The following is an 18,376-nucleotide window of genomic DNA, read 5'->3' as shown; positions in this document are numbered from 1 at the left end:
GCCAAATTTAAAAAAAAAGGTGGCAGTAAACTCCCGATATCAGAAACTAGTGAACTCTTTCGATGATTAACTCTCCCTGGTCAATATTATGTTTATTTGAAGGAAATGTGTTTACTCTCTCGTTATCGGTCAATGTTATGTTTACCCCAAGAAAATATGTACATTTTTCAAGTTGTTTTAATTAATGTATACTGAAATGACAGACTGACACTAGCGAAGTTGGAAATTGTTGCGTTATATTTTTAGATTAAATTTCATAAATTGAAATTAAGTTGAGAATGTTTATATATTTACATTAGATACAATAATGCCTTCACAAAATGAAAATTTGAAAACTTTTGCTTCGTTTTATATCGATTGGTTTAAAATTATTGTTAGAAAAACCTCCGGTAAATCGTAAATGATTTATGTAGAAATTATCATGACTTCATGAGTTATAATTATAATTAATAGATAAATATTTACAAGTCGCATCAAGTATCTACTATTACTAGATAATACACACTCACATTTTACCTATTTAGATAAGACGATTTACAATATCGATTTAAAATAAGTTTAAAACCTGGTAAAATTTTAATTTTAATGGAAACGAAATAGTTTTTTTCTGCAGAAATAAGATCCACGTGCATTATATTATACGGGAACTTTTATACAATATTATATCGCCATGCTGAGTGTGTAAATTAAAATTATTACATTTACTTTGAAGTATAATATAATGACTATAATGTGTAGAAGCATACTGCCCACACGACTATTGCGGTTCATCATTGTTATGTTTGATCAATGATCAGAATGACGTTAAAACCAGTCTTTCTCATATTATATTCCGTCGTTGTTCTTGACAAATGACATTGGCAATAATTTTGCAGCATTTAGTAGCATTAAATTTTCTTTCAGTGAAACGGTTTATACTCGTATAATATAAAACAGTAAATTTAGAACCCCTTTAATGCCGTTGTTCACCTGGTTTGTGAGTGAAATGATGACTGATAGAAAATTTCGAACAAGATATAATTATTCAAATAATTTACATTCTATTTGTATTATCATTTATATCTTGCAAATAATGATTATAATTTACAACTAATACAATTAATACGATGGTCGAGTGGATGACTATAATAAATTACAATCGTCTTCAAAATATTTGATAGTAATAAGTACTAATAACAATAATATAAGATATACCAACAGATCCTAATGTAATTTGATTATTTACACGGTTTTTGAAAACGCTAAATGATCGAATATTTCAACAAAAATTGATTGTAATTTAAAAATTGTAAATTTTAATTGTTATGAATCATAAGAGAAATTATTAAGTATCAACTTGATATTTACTTATACCATAACTGTACAGTTAATTTACTATATCATTAGTACTTATTAATTAAACTTTATTCTGTAATAACTGTCATGCATTAATTTCGACTTGGTTGCTCATGGTAGTTTATTACTATAATATTTGTAACAACAAAATCGCTGTTTTCTTTCATTTTAAATAAAAGCTAGTTGTATAAGGAAACAAAAAAAAACTTATTGTTTTTTAAATCTTTAAAACGTGAGGTTAAATTTATGCTTACAACTTTTAAGGCTTTTAACCATAATATATGATATTCATGTTAACGTCGTAAAGAAAATAATGACTCTTTATTTAAATAAATACATTTTATATGATGAAAATAGTTTATACGTCATGTTCTTTTATACATAATTTAATTTTTTAAATAAATTTTGTTTTTATGTTGACATTTTCAAATATTCGCAATTTTGACGTGGAATTATATTCAATGATCGATCTAAATATAAATATTTGTCATAATTTTTTTCTAAAAATATAAATTGTACTTTTAACTACATGCCCAAATCCGTATTAGATTTTTACAATTTTCTCTTCAATCACGTATTTACTTTTGTAATTTATTCTATTGCTAAAAAAAGTTAAATAATCGCTTAATATACCTAATTTACTAAAAATTTCACTCCTCTCTGGTTACTTATATTCTTATAATAGTCATATTAACATATTATATTATAACAATTACAATAAATTATCAACTATATATAGTTATAGTATTATTATAGATGTTTATACCTAGTTAGGTGTTTGTATTGTTCCACTTTGAATTTTATAACCATCTTTGATACTAAGGTAAAGCTTCATTATAACTACATACAAAATATAATCGTTTTATATGTATTTATATTCTCGTTTATATTATATAAAATAGCACTACTCTATATTAAATTAACTACTTTTAAGAGATTTAGAGGTCATTAAAATAATATAAGCACATTGTTATTATTAAAGAATATTGTTTATGAAACCAACTATTAATATAAATTTTATTTGCAAATTTACAACATATTGTGTTTACAATTATAATTATAAAATAAATGATAAATGTATTGAAAATAAGTAAAAATCAAAACAAATTATTTTATTCAATTGTAGAAAGAAGCAACAATATGTTTATTGATTGCTCTTTGAATTATATCTATATTTATTACTTCATATAAATACTAAAAAAAAAAAAAAAATTTAAATCTAATATTATGTATATAATATATTATAAAAATATTTAATTTGGATATAGTTGAAGTTCGTATTACCATTTGATATTTATACTTCCATTATAAGAATAGATTGTTCCTAGCTTAAATATTTTATTATAAACGAGTAAATACCGCATTAGAAACAAAATTAATTTTTTGTTTAATATATAATGAAAAATATCAAGATATACGCAATATTTTTGATTTTAAATAAATACACATTTCAATCGTTTCAGTATTTCAAAAGTAATCAACTTGCCTGTATTTTTTACAGTTTTTTATTGTTGTATGAATTCTAAATTGACTTCTAGATTTACACTTGACTGAGTTAAAATGACCCCTTATTATTGCGTAAATTGTACTTGGACTTGGACATTGAAAAACAGGTTTTTTGCTATTTACACACGCACTAGTGTGTTTTAAAAATAATAATATATCGTATTATCTTCTAAATACAGTGTTCTCTTTTTTTATAATACTTCTGATATTGAATTCTGATATGAATATATGATTTGACTTAATAAAAGTTTTTCTTAGTAACCTGGTTCAAATTTATAAACTACTTATAGTTTGAAACTTAATTTTTTTTACCAAAAACCGTTAAAATTTATGAATACATCAGAATAATAGTTATATTTATTAAAATTTTTCTATACTTTTACTAGTTTTATTTGAACAGCATATGCCGTTTTGCTATTGCAGTCGTAGGCGTCGCGAGAGGGATGCAAGGGGGTGTATTTGCACCCTCTCCATGGCTTTAAAAAAAAAAAAAAACAAATTGAATGATATTATATAATATAATATTTAATAATAATAGTAATAATAATAATTTATAATATTTTATATATAATAGAATTAAAAATCAACGTATTCTATGGAAGATGCACCCCCTAATAAAAATCTTGACAATGCCTATGATTGTGGTATAGAGATAAGTTTGATGATATGTTATACCTCTTATTATCTGTGTATTAAATTTATAATTTCGTTAACAAAGAAATTCATTTTCAGGTTTAACCTCGTTAAAATATTATTATAAAATATATTATATTATTATATTATAAAATAATAGTTGGTGATCCTTCTCAAAAAAAAAAATAATAATAATTAATTAATAATAAAATAAGACAATTCAATAATATTTTATCTTATATTATAATAAATGGTTTATAAATAAATAAATAAAAAATGATAAAAAATGATTCGTGTTTTAAAGTAATTTTAATTATATTAAAAAGTTTTTTGTGGCTACATAATTGATTTTGAAACTTTATGTGTTGATTATTGACGCTAACCTAGCCTAACGCGAAAATCAATTCAGTTTTATTACTTGTAACTTGTTAGTCATAATGCTAGTTTATGTAAGTCATTCAAGGTTTTACTGTAGTTTTCAAATGACTGTACACATCTTGTATACCTGACATTTCTTTATTCAGACCAACTAAGTTATTCTTTAGTGTACAAATATCGTTTATGTATACTTATTATTTAAATTGGAAGAAACAATACCAGATACCTCTACTTCTTGGTTCTTATCTCATCATAAGTATAACGGAAACGCCTCTGTTGCACTGTCGCATATAACGTGATAATATTATATATTATGATATAATAAAATATTATGGATAAAGTAGTATTATATCGTACATTATCAACACAGCAGACGGTTGTAGTAGCAATAATGCGGACTGCGGATGTGTGTGCGTACGTGAGTTGAAAGACTCGTAGCGTTTCATACATATGGCATGTGTGTGTGTGTGTTATTGGTCGTTGCCCTGTTCTCAGTGCTCTTCGTTTTCCTTAGTTCCTCCTCGTCGACGTTGTCTTCGTCTTCGACTATATTATAATAGTATATAATACGCGAGTAGTACGTGAGCGCATGCGTGCGTGTGTGTGTTAGCCGGTATGAGCCGTACCGGTTCCTCTATTACCGCCACCGCCATCCATTGTTTATATTTTCGCTGGTGTATGCGTACATATTATTATATTATACTTGTCATTCGCAAACGGACCTATTGAGAAGTAGGTACACCAACCACCAGTAGTTACAATTATAATTTCAGAATTTGTTAATAATAGTATATAATAGTATTATAATATTAGTAGCTATAATAATATGGTTATATTTGCTATTAATTACCTATATGAGCTATGACCTAATACTGAAATAGCGTTGACATTTTTGTTTCGTTTGCGGGCTCCGATGAGTGAGTACACGGGTATTAACCGGTATACATAGTCTTTTTCATATCTAATATTTGTTTAGCCACCTCAAGATTTAAAATATTTTAATCGATTTTGATTTTACATTTCTACCAATGATATAGCTTTGGTAAATAATTATTACTAGTTTACTACCTAGATCTTAAATTAATATTACAATTACAACTATAGTAAAATTCCTAAAGTCGAAAGAGAAAACCATTTAGTTTATTGCAGCCTAAACTTTTTTTCCGCGGTGCCCTATTTTGGGCCAAATTCAACAGTGGTGCCTTGCTGTGAATATTATGAAAGATAGAACAAAAAAAAATTCTATAGGTACATTTTAAACTAATTGTTATGAGCCATAGACCGCAGAGTACAGTTTGGGAATGTCTGAACTAGGTTATTTATCATATTGTTTTAATAATTATTAATTTTATTTCCGTTTTACCTATAAATAATTGATAGTCTTACAATTAGTAGGTACATTATATTGTGTAAAGAACTAAAGACTAAGTATTTTTCAAATTATGATACTGTGAAAATAATTAAAATATTATATTACACCATAATTTTTGTTAAATCTAAAGTAGGTCAGGTTTATCATTTGTAGTGTTACTGATTGATTATTATGCACGTTGTGTACATTTTTGTCTCTAATAAGTAATAAGTAATAACTAATAAATTATAATTATACATACATCTTTACTGTCCCTATATTTTTCTTTGGTAATTTCAATGTTCAATGTTCAACTTCATCATTGTTATTTTATTCGTAATTATTATTATCGATTCATTTATATTCTCACCTACATTCCAAATGACCTAATTTCATAAAAGTGACAACTAACGAAAAAATAACTTGTACTTATACGTGTTATCTGTGTTGTCAGATTTTAGTACTTAATAAATATAGATATAATTCTGGTATTATATGTTTTTACTAATTGCGATAATATATAAATATAGTATGTATATTTTGTGATATGTTGAATTCTAGAGTTAATAAAATGTACAGTAAATTTATTATTTTTTTACTTTGACCACGATGTAGAGAAGATATCATCTCTACATCATGCTATGACGAATATAAGCAAGCGTAAGCTTTATAGCTTTATCAAAATCGTGAAGATGTTTGGCCAAAACTACTTAAGTACTAACAAAATATCGTAGTTTATAGAATATTTTTGATAGCGATATACTTATGATGATTAAACTACTTCCTAAATCTATTATCGGAATAATTTTTTTTGATTTCTAAATAAAATGTTTAGGATTAGGTATATATTTTAAATTGAATCGTGTTTCAGTTTCTAATTCTTAAATATTTTTGCAGTCTATAAAAATTAATAATTAATAATTATCTTAAGCTAACTTATTGGTGAAGGATTATCTTAACTTTGTATATTTTATTAAACGTTTTAATATGTTTTGTATGGATTTACAATTAAAGTAACATTTATCAATAATAAACAAACTATGATTATTTTAAGTATCTACATATAATACAAATTATATTTGTTACATGTGAAACATGATATTTAAGCAATTATGCAAATAAAAATTAAGTTCTTACTTTTGAAACATATTTTATTCACAAATATCACTCAAATACTTGTATAACATATAGTCGTGTAAAGATAATGACTATATTGTGTATTTTGTATTATACGAGTAAACTAGTATAATATTACAAATATTGTGTTATATTTTTTATCTATTGCTATAATAATACTATAATTTATATTTTTACAATATCCCGTTTAATTAATTACAATAACATAAATTAGTATCACTTCTTACAAATTCCCCCAAAAAGGTCAATTCTTTTTTTTTTTTTTTTGGAGGGGAAGAGGAGAGAAGAAATTGGTATCTGACGGTTTTCGTCATGATTTTACCTTATATATACATTATGCAATTGTACATTTGGACTAGATTTTTTTTGAAAAATATAATACCGAAAAAACGAGTTGTAACTGTAATTTGTTGGCATAATTATGATTGATGGTCTAGAAAATAATATAGAATAGTCACGACGAGTCATGAAAGATAGAAATGATTAAATATAAAAAATATCTAAACATTGTGGACTACTATTTTGTATAAATAAATTAGAAACCCAATTTTATAACACGTTAAACCAAGTTGCTTAATTTGAATTTAAAATTTTAATAAAAACATAATTTATTTCTTACTATTGAAAATGTTTATTAAATTAATCGCCCATACCATATGGTTTGGAAATGTTAGTTTATAATAATAATATCTCAGGGGCGTGCCCAGGATTTCTTTTTGGGGATGGTTTAGTTTAACCTTAAAGTTTTAAAGTTAAACTTCAATACTTAGAACAATATCATTTAAATAAATGTAAGTATGTATTATTTTTTATTATTTTTTCTACACTTAATTTTTTTTTTAAAACAATAATTATACATTTTGTACTTTTATTTTTTATTCAGTTAAAATAAATTTGTATCTAATGCAGTGTCATCTTCACTGACCTTTTTTTTAAATTCGTTGTTTATTTCTTCACAATTTAATGTACAATTATGTTGACGTATTTTAAATAATAATAACTGTATGAAAATAAATTTCAAAATAATAAACGTAAGAGCAGGTACAACAGATCACCAATCGTGGTAAACACGAACTAAATGAAAGTTTGTACACAAAGCACAGAATAGATTAAATTTAATCTATTCTGTGCACAAAGTAAGAGTAGGTTTATTTTACCGTTGATAACGACAAAATTAAATTGAAAATACTGTGTCGGTATTGTCAGTTACAGAAATGATGTGAAACAAATATTTATGATTTGCTTTTGTTGTAATAAAATTATTTTTATGTTATCGATAAGACCCATACGGCAACGTAAAAACTGATTTCATTCAAATTAACGTAAAACCCCAAAAACAGCGATAATAACCTGCCGTTGTACCATGAATATAAAATACGCAGAAATATACTAAAATACAAATATTGTATTATTTTTATGTTAATTATTATATTATCGGATTTCCCTATAATATTATGCTAATGTATATTTTTTATTTTGTAAATATCATTTAGTTGAAAAAAATAAGCCAGTGAATTTGGATGTGGTTTGAACCCCCAAAACTACCTTCTCGGCACGCCCGAGTACTACACCTACTGAATACTATAATACTTACTATAATATGTATATTTATACCATAAAACCAAGGCCTATATGGCTGTATATCAAAATTTATACCTTCTGTTATTGCTGTACTCAAATATGTAGTTTATTCAGAGATACAATAACGTATTATACTATATTTCGTTGTCTGTTAAAAACAATATAATTTGTAGTAAGTAATACTGCAGTTATAGGTATACCCAAACCTGATTCACAGATTTAACAATAAAATATTCGTGGAAATACTATTCTGAGATGCGTTTCGTCTGGCGATTATAAATTTATAATCAATGTATAGCATATAATAAAAATTAAAAAGTATTTTGTGAAAAATATTATGAATTCGCATTGTGTATTACTATATTAATGCCTTAACAACACACAAACATTATAAAATTGGATTGAAAAAAAATCGGTAGGCAATGTATAAAGTAAATTTTTATTATATCAATGATATTTATCTAATGGTGGTACGTAGGCAGAAGTAATTTGTGCATGTTTTATTTTCCATTTACCAATACAACATAATATAATATGTATATTATGTAATATGCATTGTATTTTAATCGGGAGTGCCGTTTAACATTTTTCTTGTTATAACCCTTTGTATTAACATTCTTAAGTGTGTTTTCATAAATTTGAAGATTATGTTGTATAAGTTGCATACGCATTGGCGGAAAACTAGGAACGGTCCTCGTGGACGTGACAATAATGAGAAAAACAGATGTTGTTTTTACAACGAACTTGAGAGGAAAATAAATAATGAATTTCAATTACGAATGGTAGTTAAGGTCATCGTTCATAAGAAATACATTTTCCTCTTACAGAAGAACAACTAGTTGAATTTAAAATAATGGAACTGTATTTTCATCGTATGTAAATTGTATTTATATACTTAAGCAATGAGAAGTAGCATTATTCATTTGTACGTTTAATTTAATTATCATCAAGCTATGTATAAAGTGTTGCCAGGTTTAATTTCATTTAGTTTTTACAATTTAACCATGGTGTGAAGGACAATTAATCTTTAATTTTTTAGACTTTAATGGAACACCGTTATTTTTCTTAAACTAACAAATATAAATTAAAACCTTCTTGTGGGAAAATACCTACTTTCATGATGTTAAATATTTCAACAAGCAATATTAAATGTACTAATATTTATTTTTTCCAGGCAATACGATAGTATGGCTAGCGGTGAATTAGAAGTATTGCGATGTGAATCCAGTTTATGGTCTGGGCACTGTTGTGCCCGATGTCGGGCCGAATTGGGCCGAATAATCAATAGAGGGGCCAATTGTCGTGCTTGTCGTGAACGGATTTGTATGTCTTGCAGGGAATATTCAACTGCCACACATGTTCCCGAATGGCTATGTATTCGGTGTCATAAAGAAAAAATTGAGTACGTTTTTTATTTTTACTTGATTTCTTTATGCAGAAAAATATTATAACAACTGGGTCTACAAGTAACAAAAAATTTTAATGTAAAAAAAATATTATATTATAAAAATTATTACCTAACCACTTTGACAAAGACGATTTATATAAAGTATAAGTTAAATTATGAAGCCTTAATTGAATTCCAACGGTATTATTTTCATCTAAAAACAAAGTACACATTTAAATACATATCAGTTTAAATTAGTTTAACATTTGAAAATAATTAAAGTTAGTTAAATTTAGAACAAATAAAAATCTTATGTCAGTTATTTGGTTACTGCTTACAAATTTTTTTATTTTAAATATGTATTTAATTTTTTTTAACTTCTTTTACTCCATGTTTTATTTTATGTTTTTGTATTTCCTACTTCAAAATGTAATTAGATGTAACATTGAGTATGTTTTTTAGTTTATGTATAAATATATATTTTTTTAAATTAATATATCTAAATAGTAAAATATGTTGTTTTAATTAAGAGTAGGTACTAAAAATTTAAAACTTTTAACAGTTTTAACTACTTTTTGAAGAAAATAAATAAATTTATGATTATAATAATATACTTGATAACATTATTAACTTATAATAAACATTTTGTTTATTACTGGCTTAGTGACATTTTAGAATTGGTTTGTTTTGTTTTATAATGTTCATACTTTATAACTTAAAAATTATATTGTAAATCCAGCCAATTCAGAATTGAATTAAATGATTTATCATTGCTTGCAGATTTATAATAATATGTATATAATATTGGCTTATGCCAAGGTAAACGAAAGTAAATGTGTTTACAACACCCAATTTATATATCCTGTCTATATTCTGTAGTCTGTACCAATAATCAACATTATAAAAATAATATAAAGAAGTGAATATTAATATTCAAACATTAATTTGAGGTTAAAAACTAAATTAGCTATAATAAATAAAAAAAATTTAATTCTCTGAAATCAAAATGATAGTTTAAAAATAGAAATTTAAGACTTTTTAACAAGAATATAATGTAAGTAATAACTTTTTTGTCTCGTCTACACTGAAAGTTTAATTTTCGATGTCGGTTTAAGTGTTAGAAAATGACCTTACTCTATCCCGTAGATTGTAAATCATTTTTTTTTGTCCAATAACAGTCGATATTAAAATCAAATCAGTATAAATGAAAGTATCAATGGTACATTTGTCTAATATATCAAATACTAGATGGTAGGTGGGTTACTCCATGCTTTTCTAAGAAACACTTTGACGAAGTTAGACAACTATAACAGTTAATTATGATTTTTGGATTATCGTAACATCGATAAAGGTGAGAGTGGAGGCGGTAGATAAGTGACAACATATATTATGTGGCTCGCGCTAGAATGTAATTTCAGTATTGGATGAAAGCAGCGCTTGACAGCTAGGCTTAAGATTAACAATTGTGCCACTCACATCACCCGCGTCTGAAATAGCACAGTTCCCACACATGTTACACAATATATTATTAAACTAAATTTTTGATTGTGTTAAGTAAAAAACAAACTAATATTTTTCCACTATGCAGAAAAAATTGAATCATATATATATTTTTGGTGGTTGCTATTTATTTTTAAGATTTTAATATTTTTCCGTACCTACATATAATTATTTATTCCGTTAAACAAGATTTGTGAATAAATAATTTATTTATTTATTAATATTTGATTGCCATTGCAATCATGACGGAAAATATGTTAAATTTGCTACAACAAAAAATATTGATTTATATTCACAAAAGAAAAACCAATTTTAAATTATTTGAAAAAAATTGGCATATTTTTCGAATCGATCGGAAGCTTCTATCCTACAATGAGCTTAAATTATATTATTGTAATAGTATATTAATTATTTTAACTTGAAATTATTTATGTGTAGTATAAAATATGTAATGAATTATTAGTTCGTCATTATAAGCACTATTTTTAAATTTACATTTTTTCAATACGTGATGTCTAATAGTAAGTATACTAATATAAAATAAAATAACACACTAGATATGTATACAGTAATGTTTATATATGCGTTGTCTAACGTTTCGTCATCACTCAAAATATTATACAATGAAATAAAAAATATGTATAGGTTATTTCAATATCATCAAATAATAAATATCTATTCTTGAATGTTTCTGCTAACAATCCATATGTTTAACTATCGATAAAAGAATACTTATACCGAAATATATCCGTTGAAGCACTTAATTCGACTAAAAATGTACTATGTAAATTTTAAAACAGGGTGATAGATTGGAAAATAGTAAGACCTCTAAGTTTTTTCCCTGATGTTCTTACACTAGTCTTGTTACGGCATGAGCACCATATATAGGTACGTATATGTATATTTAATATACTATTACTGATAAAACTTAAATAATATCTTTATATATACCATTATATTTATATAATGTTATATGTGACCGTGTTGCTACGTGTACAGTGTACACTGTTTAGTAAGTAATCGTTAGACCAGCTATCGGTTCGGCACTCAAAAAATATATAATCCATTGATATATAAATTCTAATATTTATTTAATAAATAGTTATATTACATAACAAGTCTAGTAAATTAAAAATTACATACATTAAGAAAAATTAGGTATTAATGTAGTATGTTAAATCATACCACGGGTTATTTTTACTGTAAATTAATATCGATATCAGATTTTACCGTCTCCACGCCATCACGCATCGCCTTTTAAGCTATTACGGTAATTTGAAAATTATAATTAATACTGTTCTTGGTGTCAAATTTCGCTTGACTGTTTCATAGAACATCGCGAAATTTCCCTACTTACCAGTCAGTTTTGTCTAATATATCAAAATATATTAATGTAAATGTATTAAATAGATTTAAACAATAAATATTTTACACTCCAAGCAGAATAAAATCACTTATTGTCAGCTGATTGAAAAAATTCAATTTAACTTAACCGAAATCAAAAATTCAACAGCACAGGTGTGAAAAAATTTAAAGTAAATGTTTTCTTCCATTTCCTGACGACAATATTAAAAAAGTTATTACTCAAGAAAAAAAATGTAATTATTCGATAAAATGAAATGATTGATTTTCGTAATCTTAGCGTTTAATATCTTGAATTGATAACATTTTTTTGTTATAGTTTTTTTCTATAATATATATTATATATATACTTCATAATTATGTTATATACAACTATACAAAATATGTATAGATCATTGTATGGTATTAAAAAATAATGTAATTTCAGATCATTGGAGCCGGCAAAAGAATGGATCGTTGATTTTTGGACACCAGAAAACATGAAATATCCGAAAAACGAAACTAAGCTCGGCAGGTCCCTGACGTTTAAAGGTACGTTAGCGACGAAAATAAATCATCAGCTTCATTATTGTTCACCACGTATGATGCAATGGCGCGTGGTGCATATATTGTCGTACGACGATATTTTACATTAATATTTCATTCGTTACGAAATTCGAGCACATAATATATACAACTTGAAAACAATTGTAAAAATTTGTCGTCTCCTTCCTCCTCTTTCGTTCTCATCGTCGTTATTTTTTTCTACGCACTCTTTTCACGTCTCTCCTCAAATAATATAATACATATATGATATATATATTATAAATTATAATATTACATCGTTCATACATAATATTAAATATAATATGTATGTACTGGTGAACGAGTCTGCCCACCAAAGTCCGTTGATCCTAATGGATCGACGCTGTCTCCTCCTACAGGTGACCGTCCCGCCAGCGCGCGCGTGCCTACGTGCGTGTTGCCACTTTTTTGATGCGTTTTTTTTTTTGTTATTTTAGTCTCCTCGTTCTCTCCTCGTAAACGTAACGCGTTATGTGTGTTTCTGTCTACAGACTCGTCTCCGTGGTCGGCCGTCAGAGGGTCGCCCGAACTGCGAGCTTACAGCAGCATGCCGCGGGGTAGCGTACCGTGGCCGCAGCGCAATGGTAGCGGCGTCGGAGCGGCCATACGCATCGGACGATCCGCACAAGCCGCCGTAGGACCGACGAATCCCGACGATCTTCCGGCACAGCGGCAACCAGCAGTAGAAGTTAACACCGTCCATCTGGTGGACACTTGTGGCCACATCATCGACATGCAAACGGTCTCCGAGTCGACGGGGACAGCCATCGCCGATCCCTCCACGCTGAAGACTTTGGGCGACATCGACCATCCCGGCGGTGACGAATCCGAAGACTTCAGCCGGAAGCAAGTGGCTACCGCTCTAACTAGATTACAAGAAGATCTCAAACATATTCCGCCCGGTAAGAAACAGCTTTTACCCCGTTCATATTGTTGTTCGGCATTTACGGTTGGCTGAGAGATCTATTGTATTTGCCGCGCCGTGTCAAAATGCTTGAAACAAGGTCCACTAAAATGTTGAATTAGTAGTTTTTATTGATAAACAATTGAGCATTAAAGTACTTGAAATCGCAAAAGTTCGGATATATTATTATAGGACCATAAAGTTAATATTTATTTTGGCCTCGATTGCCTAGATTAAGCCCCTTAAAGACATAATTGTAATACCAACATGATACAGACTGTAGAGCACATAGTAATACTATATTTGTTTTTCTTTACCACTAGTATTATACAAACCAGTATTTATAATAAAAAAAACTTTTTAAGTTTAAAATTTTATCTGCTGATTTTATTAGATAATGGGTCTTTATAAATATTTTTCAATTAAAAAACTCCTGAATATGATCAGGCGTTAGTAATAGGCAACTTAATATAATATAAATTTAAAAGTCAAAAAAATACGATTTCCGTTATTTTTATTTTGTTATAATTATAATATTGCATTAAGAAAGTAAATTGAATATATTAAAATTAGTTAAATGCATTAAAAAGTAGATAATTATTGTATAAAAATACTAAAATAAACAAAAACATTTTTTAAATATTTACTTTATTCTTTTTAGTGTAATTTAATCATTAGAAATCTTTTTTTTGCGTGAACATGTTAAGAAATAACAATTCAAAGCAGTACGAATATTATGTAAAAGTTTCTTCTATTAATATCATATGCTACTTAAACATTTTAATAAAAATAATTTCAAAAGTGATTTTTGTAAGTAAAAGTCAAATACTACCATCAAACACTCATCATTTCACTATAATAAAACAACAAATTATTATTAGTATGTTAAATAAAATCTAACTTTAATGAAATTCAATTCCTTCTATGAAGTAATCAAAAAATACACGAAAGCTTTAATCTTTTGCATAACCTTGATTATAATGTACAATCAAATTATTATATGAAGCAGAAAAATATTTAACCAAATACAATTTAAAAAAATTACCCCTGTGATATAAATAAAAGCTAAAATAAATATCATGGGTATGTTAATTTAATCATTGTATTTAGGTAAATATTAGCATATTACTTATAACTTATATACATTTTAAATTTATGTATTAAAAATTAAAATATGTTGTTTATTTCAAAATAAGTTTTGCCATGTATATATTTATAATTATTTATTATTATTATAATATAATAATGAGCCTACTAGCTTTTAATTTAAAACATAATATTAACTAAATAAAACTTGATAAATCAAATAATATTGTATAAATATTAATTATTTAAAATTATTCTATAAAAGTTATTTTAACAATCAATAATTACTGAAGTGTATTTAGTAATAAAAAATATGGTATAACAGTTGTCATTCATTATCAATATTCTTAATAATTTAATAGGTATGTATATTATTCATTAAATATATATTATATTTGTATATAGATTCAACAATATATATTTTATATTGTGTTTTATGAGGACTACGCCTGAACTGTATCGAATACGTATTCAAACGTGCACTTGTGTCTGCTAGGTAGCATAACCACGTACATAATCAAAAAACTGTTTCTGTTCATTATAAGTTTTCTATTCCTCTCCCACACGGTGCTCTCGACCATCGTTGATGTGAGGTGGTTAACCTTGCAGTCACTTCTTTCGGCAATCCGTCCATTGTGCTTACCGGCCTATTGCCATTGTTATGCATTCATTTGTCACACCCAGGGTTGCCAAGTCTTCCGTGCAATGTATTTTGTATTTGTTGTGTGTGTATTGTGGACTCCTTATTATTATCTAACATCAATAATGGACACAGTGATGTCACATATAAATATATAATTTTATGTTTTTTTATATTCATACATTTATTACAACAAGACGAGTGTAGAACTTACATACGCATAATATTACATTTAGTACCATTTTTTCTTATAACTTGGTACATTTCTATGTATTTCAAAATAATAATTATATTCAGCATATTGATCCATATTTTACTATCAGTCACCGCATATTGAATCTTGGAGTATTTTTAAAAGTATTTCTTGTTAAGAAATTTTATTGCATTTTACATTTAAAAATTATATTGTCTCTCGGTTTTACTTTTAACTTTTGAAACTTATTCAGTATATAATTTGTATTTTTAAATAATTCTTATGGCTACACTTAACGTATGTGATTAATGACTAAATTAACATTCTCCGACAACTTTTCATCATTACTTTTTTAACATTCAAATCAGAAAGTTAATATACACGAGTAATTAGGTATAGAATGATTTCACCACGAATTTAAATTGTTAAGAAGTAAGAATATACGTAAATTTACTATTGAAATCATCATTGGCACTTCAATGACTAAGTCTTGTGGATACGATAAATAAATAATTTTCAATTTGCTTACCAACTAAACATTAAGTTCTATATTCATCAATAATTACTTTTTACATACGTGTTCTTATAAAATAATAGATATTCTGTGTTATAACTATATTATCTATGCATTATTATTTATAATATATTCTATAATATCTCGACTTGAAGTTATGTAAATTTTTATAATTACTTTGGTATAATATGTATTCAATTGCGGCTTATAAAACTTTCTTTTAAAATTTGTATATTATTATAAACATTAAGTAATAATAAATTACGATTCTAGCATAATACATGAAGTAACTTTTTTGGATTACATTAGTTTTAAAATTGTATATTCACAGACCGTAGACACATTACAATTGTCGATGAATGATGAGCGTTTTATCGCTATCGGTTTCATATAACTCTGGTTACTTTCATTTCAAGTTTAACAATACAATCTTGATAAAAGGCATAAATATAAAAATAAATTGCATAAAATGTTTATTATTAATTAGACTTCCAAGTAGTTAATCTTACTTAATTTTAAATCAATCGATTAAATTATTAATGATAATACATTGTCTCGTGAATTCATGATTGTCTACTATACTTTTTTGGTGATAGGTATTTCGAAAATTTAGTTTTTTTATACATGTTTATTATTTGTGTACATATTTTTGTACTGCAGCACCTTAAACTTATTATCTACTGATTAGACAAATATAATTTATTATTATTTATTTGCATGCGTGAAATCGGTAACACATTTCTCGAGGTCTAGTCGAATAACATATATCTATTTATTCAAATTGTGTGGGTCAGCTTGGATATTATTTGAAGCCGTTACACTTTTAATTTTAGTATAATAGTATAATATTATATCTATCACATCTCCATGACTCACAAAATATTTGAAAACGATTATTTATTTTAAATAGGAGTTTCCGACTACGATGCTGTCAATAATCGTGTTCAATAAAACTTTGAGTCGCTAAATCCAGATTCTCTCCCATTTTTAATTAAAATAATAATCAGAAATTAATAATACTAAAAAAAATTTTTGTTAAGAATCAAAATTACGTCAGATTAGACATTTCTATCGTCATTATAGCCAATCTTAATTCTTATGCATCTTTTTGTTCGACACATAAATTTGTTAGTTATTCCCTTTAATTACTTTGATTCTCTAACTGGGAGTTGAAGCGCAGATTTAATCACATAAATTACATTAAATACTTAAATGTAGCCAATTAGTTAAACCACAAATAAAGGTAGTTGTCTATAGCTAGCGTACCAATCACCGTCAATTATATTTTATTTATCTTAATTACATAGTAATATATTAAGTGTTTATGTAAATTAAACCACTTAGAATTATATGTATATCATATTTATAGAAACCTATTTGAAACTTGATATCTGAACTCCGTACAACTTTAACACACCGTTTTCAAAAAAACTACAGATGCTGTTAAAATCAAATTTAAATGAGTAAAAAAAAATTTTTTTTTTGTTAGTTTTGTAACATCTGTTTTTCTAAATAGGTATGCATTATTAGTAAATACCTATTATAAGGAACACAATATGGTGCTAAAGGGTGTTTATTGTTCTCAGATTTCCGGTGCATAATCGATATCGTCAGAATTCGTAACTCTGCTCAACAACAACTAAAAATTATAATTAATACGTGTGTGTGTGGTCCATGATGCAAGTACCTATAATATGCATAATGTAGATAGTATGTTTGTTGAGTTTTGATATATGTTTAAAATTACAACCTTGGTCTTGATGAATAGGACATTTTCCCCAAATAGTTATTTTTATATCATATTAATATATACCTACATAAATATCGAACTTGGATTGACAAGAATGTAAATTTAAACAAGCATAATATAATATTTACGGTTTATAATTTTTTAACTTAATTAAAAAATATGATTCGATGAAATGAATTGATTAAACCTCGTATCGTATACACAATATTAACGTCATCGGAAAATAAATTATTATTAACCCATTGAATGCAAACAGCAAAATTGAATAATTAAAATTTGTTGTGTCTTTAATTAGTTATATACATTCATTAAATATATATTGGTTCTAGGTAGTTATTAAAAGAAAAAAAGTAATAGGTAGGTACATTACGGCTTATTTTGACCCGATGACGTGAATTTTATTGATGAGTAAATATTACTCATTTACAAAAAATGTATAATATTTCTTTTTATTAAAATCTTTATAATAAAAATATTTATTATTTTTGTTACTGTCATACTAAAAATCGCTATAATGGCTTTTTAAGTATGTTTTTACATAATTTTTCATTTCTA

The 18,376-nt window shown here is 26.2% G+C and overlaps 1 protein-coding gene across 1 annotated transcript in view; it reads left to right on the top strand.

Moving 5' to 3' along the window:
* The window catches only part of LOC114124505 (uncharacterized), a 58,754-nt gene that overhangs the window by 10,141 nt on the left and 30,237 nt on the right, over nt 1-18,376 (top strand). The window contains exons 2-4 of the mRNA XM_027987764.2: nt 9,096-9,323; nt 12,598-12,701; nt 13,226-13,636. Coding sequence (XP_027843565.2) covers nt 9,109-9,323; nt 12,598-12,701; nt 13,226-13,636 — 730 coding nt within the window. The 5' untranslated portion in view covers nt 9,096-9,108. The remainder of the gene's footprint in view (nt 1-9,095; nt 9,324-12,597; nt 12,702-13,225; nt 13,637-18,376) is intronic.

The sequence above is a fragment of the Aphis gossypii genome, chromosome 3, assembly GCF_020184175.1.
Source record: "Aphis gossypii isolate Hap1 chromosome 3, ASM2018417v2, whole genome shotgun sequence".
NCBI classification, from domain to species: domain Eukaryota; kingdom Metazoa; phylum Arthropoda; class Insecta; order Hemiptera; family Aphididae; genus Aphis; species Aphis gossypii.
This window is presented reverse-complemented; position numbering and strand designations above follow the sequence as displayed.